The following is an 11,964-nucleotide window of genomic DNA, read 5'->3' as shown; positions in this document are numbered from 1 at the left end:
GCACTGCAGATCATTTTTCTTCCCCTGAAACTCAACCTGTAACAAATTCTGTGACATTTCTCAATTCAGAGAATTACAGCTGCCTTTTCCCTTTATGTCTGATCTTTCACCTTAATCATTTCAAGTGAATTCCAAAAATGTAGAAGGTAGAATGCAGTTACCATCTTTAAGAAACAGTCAGTCCTTACAGAGAATTTTTTATTTTCAGAAAGTTGTGTAACTTGCATTTCACAAACATGAAGTCAGTTCTGGTAATACTAGCTCATTCAAAGCTGCCAATTACATTGTGAAACATACACAGAATGAGGCCTCTTAATTAACCATCTCCTTACTCATTAGAAATACTCAGCTGAGATATTAAAATTGTTGGTTCAAAAAATTTGGGTACACAAAGAAACTTAAAAAGAACTGTAGTGTACTGCTTCATTAATCCTGTATGAACAAGTCAATCTTGTGCATCCTTCAAAATTTGTCTTCCCAAGTCCGTTGTCTAACATTTGCTTACTGTGCATTTACACATACAATTCAGCTCTACTTAAGAAAAAAATCACCTTGGCCAAGCCAGTAAGCTCTACTATCTATAACAGCTCTGCTTTTCATTTCTGCTGAATGTGTTGTCAAGACTTCTTAAGACAACAGCTGCATGAGAAAACACAGATTTTTTTTTTTTTCTTTTCTTTTCTTTTCCAGATACGCCAGGGCCAGGTTAGCATTCACAGTGGCAGGTTTTTTTATTTTTTTCAAAAACAGAACAGTCAAAGATACCAGTTTCAACTTAATTAAATTCAGCTTCTGGAAAGTTACAGGATGCAACTTATTCTCCAAGTAGCAGTTACCAAGAAACTGGGTAAGACAATAGGGCTAAAACTGCCTTTTTTCCCCACCTCACATCCAACATCATGGCACTCCTCCCCACTATTGAATTTACTGAGCTATAAATGTTTGTGGCATATTCCAATTTATCTGGAACAACATTTAGTTTTCATGAAGGCTGAGTATGTGCTCATCTTGAAAAAGGCATCTATACATTTTATTCTATCAAGAAAAAACTTGCCCTAAACCTACGTCCGACTCATATTATTCAGCACAACAACATAGTTCTGTGTTATCATCAACTATCCTTAAAGCTAACAAAAGATTACCAAAAAGAATCTAGTCATGATAGCTACAATATGGTAACAGAAAACAAACAGAAATACTTAAAATTTTTCTTCACAGGAATTGATTCTTCCCTTTTAGCCCCTGATACTGCAAAGCCCTATAAGTTACTACAATCTTTGTCAGAAACACTCATCTTCAGTGAACAAGAGAGGTGCTGATGGATAAATACTGGAAGTTTTAGAACAGATTTTGTGGTTCTAGTTAGCATACAGAACACACCATTTGACAGCTACTAAAAAACCACTTTCATTACTTAAACTGAACTTTGTACGAGAAATCTGTGATCTAATTCTCTTCATTTTCCTGTTCAGTATTGAACATCACAGCAGAACCATCACTGCTCAGTGTGACCTTGCCAGCAATAAGCTTGCATAACTTCTCAAAGGTACCACAAAGTTGATTCACTTTGGGAAAAGAAAAGATTGTTGTAAGAGGTATATAAACCATGTGTCCATTGACAAATGATTCCATGCTTTTTTCAACAACCAGTTTTCCAAGATTGTCTGAAAAACAGTTCATTGAAGGTTGGAATTTGGATTTTCTCTCAGTAGGATCACCATTATACTCCTCATGCTCTGACATTACATGGTCCAGCAGACTTTGCTTAATGATTTGTGCTGTGAAAATAACTTCACTGACCACTGCATTCTGGAGGTACTTCTCATCTTTAAGACTCGGATACACTGCTTTGAAGACCTTGACAACATACAAGAACACATAAAATGTTTATCATTATCATAGGCTTAGATTTCAACATTTGCTTATCAAAAAGAGCTTCTAAAGTGTGAACATAATTCTTGATTCAATCCTGTTTTGCTTATTACTTTAAACATTTTCAGATAATAGAGAAACTACTAGACAATATGACTTGATTTTATGTATTACAACTACAATGGCAATTAGATAAGTTAAAGGAACTTCAAAAAAATCAGGCTTGTATCTGCAAGCTATACTTGTAGATCAGGAAAGGTGAAGCCCTGCAATTCTTTAATTCTTTTTAATCATTCTCTTACTTTCCACATTACTCATCATGAGGCTCTGGTGACAGTTCCACAGCTATGTAGATTCTAAACTACTTCTGAACCGTCATCTGGAAACCAAGACTGCAGCTAAATCTTTCATTCTGTTTTCAGAGTAAAACATTAAATATGCTCTCACAGATGCAGAGAATGCTAAAAAATACATTGTGACATCAAAATCTGTGAACTTGCAGTGTGTTTTACACTGAGCTATACTCCAAGGCAATCAAGGCAACCAGGCAGGCAATCGCATTCCCACTAGTTTACTAGGAAATGCTTTATACCAACACACTACCACTGAAGTTCCACAGTCTATAACTATTCCTTCTTACTTTCTGATTACATCTTGAAATGGTGATGTATTCCTATAAATTAGTTACATAATAAAATAAAAATGTAATAATCCAGGTTTGATAAGAAACACATGAGATATAACAATCTTGTTTAAACTCAAAGGATACTGCTGTCAAAACTCCCTCCATAATGACCCTGTAACAGAAGATAATGAGAGCAATTTCTAGTATGTGTCAGTCACCTAGACATATTTCCAAGTTTGCTGAGCATTAAAGAGCACTTCACGATTCTACTAAAGGCAGTAGATGACAGGTGAAATTTCAAGTGCGTAGAATGTCTTTGTAGCTTGGAAACTACAAAAGACATTCCCCTAACATCACTTGACATTTCACATCAGGTCACAAGTTGCTTAAAGGTACATATAGATCTTTAAACAAAGAAGTGAAATATTAGAATATGTTCACTGAAACAAATAATTTAAGGCCTCATAAGTTTGAGAAAAAACCCAATATATTTCTCTTTTTGCATTATTACTTCATATTAGCTCTGGAAAAAAACCCCCATCCTTTGATTTATACCACATGGCACTTAGATGCATTAGGCTTTGTCAGTGTGACACACTGCAACACAAAGCAGAGTACTTTACATAAATATTATCTGATGTTATCTAAAGAAAAAGCCATTTAGTGCTGAAAAACAAAGAGGTTTGATGTGGACCACCAAAGAACAGGCTACTTGGCAAGGTCCCATGCCCCTGCAAAAACCAGAACTGGCTACCTGAAAACACCAAGATCAGGTTGTAACATCGAATGCTACCGAGTAAGGCAAACTACACAAAAGAGGTCTTGTCAATCAAATTTCTAGGAAATGCCTTCCTTCTGACAATATATTTGACAAGAATATGCAGTTCTTTGCAACACACACTGTTAGAAATACTTTTTTATGCTTTTTATTTTTTATGCACCTGAAAAGTTTGTCAGTGCCAACAACCACATGATGAAAAAAATGAATGATTAGAGGAACTATTATAAAAATAGTGTCACTGTATATCTGGCGGAAAGGAGAATTTTCATTATAAGGATAATAGCACATTAAAATAAGAATGATTATCCATATTGCTATTTAGTGGATAACCTAAAAGTTAAAGGCCTTTATACAATTAGAAACACAAATAACAGACCTCGACTCTCTTGATCTGATGGTGTATGTTAATCAGAGCTAAGACTGAATAGCAATAGTAGACCATAGTAAGAACACCTTCACAGGCAGGTCATGGAAAATTTTATTCTTTATTCATCCTCCTAAAGGAAGAAAGTAATACTTACTGTTTTGTAAACTCCTTCAGTGGGTTTCTCAGACTGAGCAGATTCACTGGTTTGAGGATGTTTTCTAACAAACACACCTATTTGGGTACAAAACCCAACATTCTCCATTCCTGTTGGAGGATGCCCTACACCAGTAAATTCCACCGAGTAATCATAGCGTCTGGCAGTCTCTAGAGCCCTGTGAAAGACAAATTATTCTAATCATACTAAATATTCATCTTTGAATGTGATAAAGATGCATTCTCTAACAGAAGCAAGACCCTGTGAATGCTTAAGCATAATTTCTCTAATAATACTCACATGCCTGAAGATAAGCACTGTCAAAACTTGCTGAATCAGAGCTGTAATCATATGCCTACCATAGTCTGAATGATTTAGTATCAGTAATTTAGGCAACCAAACATTACTGTTATTTCTACAATATCTGCATAGAATATACATGTTCACAGTTGCTTACTCACTGTCTTAAATGCACTGAAAGTGAGCTAAAAAATATCAATTTTAGAGAACAAAATTGAGAAGACCCAATAAAAAAACATACACAACCCAAAAGCACGAGACCATTTGTTAATAGGAAAAAAAAAAAAAAAAAAAAAGAGGTTTGTTGTAAACGTATAAAAAGTAAAGTCTACCTAATCAAGGTTACAACAATGTACATTACATCTAAATGGAAACCAATCTTGTAATACTGTACATCAGCCAGTGTGAATAAAGTGATGGGGCTGGGAACTAAAATGGCACTACCTACCTGCATTACTCTCCATGAAGAAATAGTAAACTAAATTAGTATCTCATGTATTTTAGAGAATATTGCAATACTTTGATTTCACAACACAAATGTAAAGACTTGCTGATATTTGCAGCACAAAATAAAAAATAAAAAAATCACTCCTTCAGTGATATCAATATTTTTCATTCACATATATCCAAAAGCAGAATCTAAATTTACTTTAAGTCTTATAAATGGTCTCTAAGGTATTCAGCCTTTAGCTAATAATGGAGGCAGGTTTTACTATGATTATTTAGGGAAAAATATATGCTTCAAGCTTTGCAAAACTATATACTCAAAAATCACTGCATACTTTAAAGTCTATGGCAGAAACAACCTAAGTGGCAAATTTTCCAAGATAAAATTTCTGACCAAGAGTTGGCTATTGAGGTATGACACCCTTTACTGTACCATGTATTTTCTTCCACAGCTGCCTGACAGTTGAATGTTATCACAGGATATATATCCCACTCCCTTTTTTTTGTTTTTATTACATCTACTGATACTAGAGTAAGATATATCTCATGCAACCCTCTGTCATATACATATATTTTGCATAAAATCTTTCATTGTGCCATGATCCAATAAACTATCCTTAACTTTATTCAACATGCTCTGCTCCTGTGATTATTTGATAAATCTGCTTGCATACTCTTACAGAAAGGTCTGGACTAATTGAGTGCTTTGATTACACACCATACATAGGAAGCACATTTCTCAGGTTTTTATGAAGCATTTCTATAGCAAAGTATTATTAAATGAAAATGTTAATTAATACCTTACACTTCAAATGCATTAATTGCAATGAAGATATATAAAAGGGAAAGTAAAAGTTTTAAATATTTTTGCAGAGCACTTACAGTAAAAGCAAGCCAACTTAACAACGATCACTAAATCCAAAACCCACAAAGCATGCTGAACTATTCATAACAACAAAGAAATGTTTTGCCAGATCAGTAGGTGTGAAACTCCACTGACACCAAACCACATACACAAACCATTCTGAAAACATATAGCTGTTCCTTTCTGACATTACTGAGCACTCAAAGCTGTCTGCATATGATGTTCAGTAAACTTACCAGCTTTGAAATTGCACTCGGTTCCATTCAAATTTGTGGTCTGGATGCCTGAATAATGTCACTCCCGGAAACAAAGGGTTAAATTCAGAATTTGGAGTGCTGATCACAACTATGCTTGGAGCCATGAAACCAAACACCACTTCAGGAAACTTCTTCAGTTCTGATTCTTCCAGGTGCTCTATTCTGTAAAGGATAAGTTTCTCTTATATCTTTAAAAACACCCTACTATATTTTAATCATCTCAAAAAACAGTCAAAAAAAACCCCCAAACCCATATCTGTACCTTGCAATTTTAAACCTAGCTCTGCAATATTAGCACTGGCACTGTGGCTGAGTGGCAGCCTAGAGGTTTTTGTCTGAGAAAATTTCCTTTTGCTTTTTGTACTTTTTCATCAATATCCTTTTTCCACCATAAGCTAGCACCACTTGAACTTCTTAGTATTGTTAATTTAAGCACAAGTTAGAAAATGCCACATTCTGCTACTCTTTTGATCAAGTCTGTTTAGAGTATGGACAAAATTCTAAACTGAACCCTAATAAACTTAGGAAAACATAGTATGTTGGCCTAATACTTACAGTTCAATACAAGTTACCAAGTCAAAACCAAGCATGCAAGGATCTTTATGGGCAACTGAACCGTGATGCAAGGTAACAGTTAGGGATCTTTCAGCTGGTTGCAAATAATCAACAGGAAGAGGAGACAACCTATGCCTACAAAAGTGTTAAAAACACAATGTCATAGAAAGGACCTTAGGACAAGATGAATGGTGCATGTAGCTGAACTAGCTAACACCCTACATAGATACCTTTTAAATCTCAGAAAGGTTAACTATTTTACACAGATTAAAAAAACCCAGAATGTCTAATATAAACACTTTTTATGACTATCTACAATAGGACAGAAAGGACAGAGGAGTTAATTCAGCAGTTGTCCTTCATGTTTACAAAAATTTCCACTATACTCTCAAGCCACTTGGAAAATCACTTGTAAATTCTGATAGTAGCTCAATTCTAGACACACACAGTAAGTCTGGCTTAGACACGCTTTACAGGATTTGGGGGGAAGTTATTAGGCAAGCATATTAACCTATTTTTTCCAAATAAAGTAGACCACGAAATAAAACATATGGGCAAATTTCATTCTGAAATACTGCATCAGACAAAACGCACATTAAACATTAAATATAACAAAAGGCTACTTTTCTTCATTCTTGAGAAAGAGCAAGTGATGTCAGCATCTACATCCTATGCATTCAATGAAACCATATGAATCAGCTTCCAAGAGAAAAACTTTGGTGTTCCTCACCAGTCTGACCCATGCTTCAAAGATCACATAAACATCACATTTTAGAGCCTTCTAAGCCAGACACAAAACATTGAGCTAACCTTTGCATTTCAAAAATGTTAACAAGAATGAAGTTGCCACCATGGTGACTAAAAGAGAGTTACATGCACATTTTTAAAAGATCAGATTTGCATACCACAGTAATGTCGTATATGATCATGAACAGATACTACTAATACAATGTATTAGTACCTTTACAAACAGTGTATTTCTCAGATGTACACACCTTCAGAGCCATTCCATGACTTGGACCTTTACTACGTTAGCTGATGTTATGGGCATCTACAGCCCAGTAGTCCCCAGACACAGCTGCAATGTAACTAACTGTCATGCTTTAACCCCAGCCAGCAACTAAGCACCACACAGGCGCTCACTCACTCCCCCCCCCCCCCCCCACCCAGTGGGATGGGGGAGAAAATCGGGAAAAGAAGTAAAACTCGTAGGCTGAGATAAGAACGGTTTAATAGAACAGAAAAGAAGAAACTAATAATGATAACACTAATAAAATGACAACAGCAATAATAAAAGGATTGGAATGTACAAATGATGCACAGTGCAACTGCTCACCACCCGCAGATCCACCCAATTAGTCCCCCAGTGGAGATCCCCCCGCCCCCACTCCCCCCCCCCCCCCCCATTTATATACTAGATGTGATGTCCCATGGTATGGAATACCCCATTGGCCAGTTTGGGTCAGGTGCCCTGGCTGTGTCCCCTCCCAACTTCTTGTGCCCCTCCAGCCTTCTCCCTGGCTGGGGACGAGAAGCTGAAAAATCCTTGACTTTAGATTGAACATTACTTAGCAACAACTGAAAACATCAGTGTTATCAATATTCTTTGCATACTGAACTCAAAACATAGCACCATGCCAGCTACTAGGAAGACAACCAACTCTATCCCAGCTGAAACCAGGACACTAATAAACAACAATGGATAGCTCTTCATTCACCAAGCTGGTATTTCTGCATTTACCCTCATTTTGAAATTCTTTACAAGAAATTATGTAACATGCCACTAAGTCAAGCCAAATACAAACCTTAAATTAACACAATGCAAGAGCTTACATTTTCTCTTTCATTATGCTTGTACAGATATCTAGCCCAGCTAACACTTCAATGCAACTGCAGAATTTCAGCATCCAGAGAAGTGTGCAGTCAGCACATCCTAAATCTGCCACCTGCAAATTAGATATTAAACAATGTGTAACCACTGCATATTTCCAAGTAATTTCAGAGACTTTAATAAAATAAACATTCCATATTTATGTCAAAATAAATTTTTAATGATAGAATAAAGCATTTCACGATCATAACTACATTTACAGTTGGAAGCAGGATAGACAAGGATTTGAAAATTCTTTTTAAAAAAATTTATATGAAGATCCTACAAGATTTTTTAAATGGATTAACCTTTTGTTATTACAGCCATAAACAAATACATGTAGAACATCCCAGTGGCTGTGGTGAACATCTTCCACATGAAGGCATATTCCCTCAAATAACAGTAAGGTATGTTTCTAAGTATTAAAGCTGCAGCAATTTTCACATTCACCACTGCTTTTCACTGGACTATTCTCCATCCGAAACACTGAGAATAGGCTCACCAGCACCCAACTTAGCAGCAAAGGATCTGCATAAAACAAGTTTACAGGCTCAGTCTAACATTTAAGTGGGGAAAGCTGGGGATATTCAGATCACAAAGTCAAGTATATAATAGATATTCTCTCCTGTAAGCTTAAGAAGTGGTTAAGTACACATACCAAACCCCTCTGTTCCTTCTCAGGCTAAGTCAAGGTTGAAGCACAATGCTCAATTCTCACTGAAAATCCTGAATTGTTTCTATTCAGTTTACCTCTACCCTGTGGGTAAACAGAAAGTTTACACCCCCACCCCCATTTTACATCCTAAATCAGAAAATTCAAACCTTTCAGTACGGATGCAAAAGTCCTGAATATGTTCTATTTAAAAGCAGATTACAGTGCCATGACTTCATAGACTGTATTAGATTTTTATTAGCTACTATGATTATGTGAGGGCACTGCACGTGCATTTCTCATCAATTTCTTGCGTGCTCCCTAAGACATTAACATCAGTTTCAGAGTTAAACACTGAAGACAGAGGTATTTCTCAACTTTTTGCATTTTGGGAGGAGGTGCTGGGGATGGGGGAAGGACATATTAGAAGAGAGCAAACACTATACAACATTACTTAAATTATTTAACTTTTCAAAATGAGTACCAAAACAAAAGCCCTGGTATATTACTCTTAGTGTCACTTCTCCTCTGAGAACATCCACGTGCATGATGAGGTAAACCTGATATCGTATACGGAACTAACAGCTCTAGAAAGCAAAACCAAACTATGATGAAAGCAGCTTGAACCAAAATCCTCAGCATTATATTAAAACCAGAATGCCCCCTACTCTCCAAAACAGGTTAAGGCATTTTTCTTTAGATTTTTCCCCCTTCCCATCAATTAATATTAACTATATGCACCCCTGAAAAACAAAACATGATCATCAAGTGTCTGCTAAGGCAATTCAGTTTTAACAACAGCTCCTCCACTACTGTTGTTTGGTAATTAAGTCAGCAGGTTATCTATGCATTTCCTGTCTTTCTGAGATACCTAATGTTAACTTTTTTCAAATCTATAAAAATACAAAACATACCAACCTTCTTAGGTTTGTATTTCCCCACTAAATCTTTAACAAACTGGTAGCGTTGTTTGTACAAAGGAGGTGTAAATTTAATAATTCCTGTAAACTGTTCTTCTTGAAAGTTCTTATCCATAGTATTTTGCTAGTGCTAAAATAAAACCCTCTTATTTTCCGCAGTACTTTATCAAATTACAACGTCTGCTGTTTTCACTGGTGTTCAATTCACAATTAAGCAGGGGTAGACCTGATCCCAGTTCTATTCAGAGAATGACAAAAAAAACATAGGAATTAGCAAAATTATGCACTAACTACTCCCTCCATATACAATGATGTAAATAACATTTTTATAAAACAATTATAACCATACACAATCCTAAAAAAGCAAGCTTCATAATTCGTCACTCTCCATCCAGCACACCTACATAGTGTTAACAAAACTGCAACATATTTAATCTTCCTTAGCTTTTCTGGCAAGAGCGGAAAAATAAATAATTCCTCGCTCAGGTGCCTGCTTTCTTGTCTCACCTATCATTTGTTTTATCTTACAATTCAGATTATTTTATATCTAGATTTGTGCATGTATGGCTCAAAACAATTTCTACAACATAGTAAGAAGCAGGAAATATCTGAATAATTACTATGTTGTGCAAGAGGAAGTGTCCTGCTAGGCCTTAGCTTTAGACTTACTATGAGCTGAACCTAGTTATTAGTGCCTGCATTTTATAAATAAGCTAACATAATTCAACATGGCATTAGAGTAGTCATAACCATTAGTGCATTTCCAACTCTCCCACCTTTCATTAAAAACTACATTTTTAGCACACATAAATATTTAACAAGAAATATCCCCACTAAACCTAAAAATAAAGCCCCAATGAATGATGAATGAACTCCACAGGAACGGCATAAGTGAAGGAACGTGGTCCCGTGGGCACACGGCTTTCCAGAGCCCTTCTGCTAGGTGACAACTGCAGCCCAGGGCTCATCAGCAGATCTAACGGGCACCAGGTCCAGCAGAAGCAAAGCAGCTTGACTGCCCCATGAGGCCCTTTATCCATAAATATAAATATGTATTTATATGTATACATGTACAAAGCCAGGAAACAGGCTCAGACTTCAGGCCAGTCATCTGCCTCCTCGGGAGCAAAGTGAGCCTGCTGGACTCCCCTCACCAGATCCCCACACGCTCCAGGCCCGCAGGCTGCGCCCCAGCCCTCCGCAGGCTACGCGCCAGGCAGCCCGCGGCTGCGCCAGCCCGCCCCTCGCCGGCCAGGCCCGCCTCAGCCCTAGCCCTCCACGGGCACCAGGCCTCGGCCGGGGCCTGCTCCTGGCTGTCCGCAGGGGCCGCGAGGGGTAGGGCGGAGCGGCGCTGGCCGCCCCCGACCCCTCAACCGTCATTTCCTCACGCCCCCGCGCTTCTCCCTCCATCTTCTCTCCCCGGCGCTGACCTCCCGCCTCGCGCAAACAACCGCCTCCGCTGGCGTGTGGTGTCGCGAGCGCCCGCCGCGGCGGGAAGGGCGCGCGCCGCTGCCGCCGCCTCAGGCGGGAGCTGCGAGCGCCGGCCCGGCCCCGCGTCCTTCCAAGGGGAGCCGCGTAGTGGGGAACAGGCCTTCGCCGGGGCGCCTGAGGGGAAGGGGCCGCCTTCGCCTCTCGTCTCCGCCAGGCCTGTACGCCTGCGTACAGATTTCTGAGTCAAACCTCCCACTTCGAGCGGAAAGCCTCGATGCTTCGGCGGCGTCGGGAGCGCCAGGAAGCTGCCGCCACGCAGCAGCTGGCGGAGTCTCGTCAACCCCGGACTATGGCTCCCTGCGGCCGCACAACAAAACCCTTATTTACGTTTTTTAATGTAGGGAGAACGTCCTATAATCCTCTTCAATGCAAGACGATAGATGAACAACTAAACGTCTGCCTGTTGTATTTATGTCTGCCTGTGCCAGCCTCCATGTAATTAAAAGTGACTGGCGGGGGGTGTCCCTAATTTTTACACGAAAAACCCAAAATCCCACTAACTCCTCGTGCTCCTTCTTTTAGGTTCTGTGTGACTCGGTACAACTCCTGTGCCTGCAGACGTGTGTGTTATTCTCCGTAGGGGCACCTTAACTTTATTGCGCTGGTCATGACATGCAGTGAAAGAGGTCTGCCTGGGTGAGGTAGAGACTACCAAAAAAAAAAAAAAAAAAGAAGAAAACATATGTCTTTTGCAGGATTTCATTAAGTATTTTCCACATTGGGGCAAGATTTGTTTCTCAAAAAGCAGGCAGCTGTTTGGATGCACAGTGAAAGTAGAAAGGAAAACATGGCTCCAAATTTCCTGTTA

At 38.5% G+C, this 11,964-nt stretch overlaps 1 protein-coding gene across 2 annotated transcripts; it reads right to left on the bottom strand.

Annotated features, from left to right (window-relative positions):
* Window positions 1-220: 220 nt before the first annotated feature.
* HENMT1 (HEN methyltransferase 1) lies at window positions 221-11,182 on the bottom strand. 2 transcript variants are annotated; one of them, XM_049807162.1, is made up of 7 exons: window positions 11,096-11,182; window positions 9,664-9,903; window positions 8,057-8,169; window positions 6,224-6,358; window positions 5,648-5,830; window positions 3,800-3,977; window positions 221-1,857 (listed from the first exon to the last, which is right to left on the bottom strand). In XM_049807162.1, the coding sequence occupies exons 2-7, from the start codon at window positions 9,778-9,780 to the stop codon at window positions 1,447-1,449; spliced, it is 1,137 nt and encodes a 378-aa protein (XP_049663119.1). In that variant the 5' UTR covers window positions 9,781-9,903; window positions 11,096-11,182; the 3' UTR covers window positions 221-1,446. The 2 variants fall into 2 exon arrangements, with proteins under 2 accessions (XP_049663119.1, XP_049663120.1); XM_049807163.1 differs by lacking the exon at window positions 6,224-6,358.
* Between the last annotated feature and the right edge of the window lie 782 nt (window positions 11,183-11,964).

The sequence above is a fragment of the Accipiter gentilis genome, chromosome 8 (assembly GCF_929443795.1).
Source record: "Accipiter gentilis chromosome 8, bAccGen1.1, whole genome shotgun sequence".
Classification (NCBI taxonomy): Eukaryota; Metazoa; Chordata; class Aves; order Accipitriformes; family Accipitridae; genus Astur; species Astur gentilis.
The sequence above is the reverse complement of the archived record's forward strand: the minus strand, read 5'-3'. Positions and strand labels throughout refer to the sequence as shown.

Bases quoted from the DNA above. Each gene is read 5' to 3' on its own strand.
- HENMT1 (XM_049807162.1), bottom strand. From the start codon at position 9,780: ATGGATAAGAACTTTCAAGAAGAACAGTTTACAGGAATTATTAAATTT. The intron at 6,359-8,056 runs GTAAGCTCTTGC...ACACTTTTGTAG, and splicing joins AGCATAATGAAAGAGAAAAT to GCATAGGTTGTCTCCTCTTC. The intron at 3,978-5,647 runs GTAAGTTTACTG...TGTCTTTCACAG, and splicing joins CGAGTGCAATTTCAAAGCTG to GGCTCTAGAGACTGCCAGAC.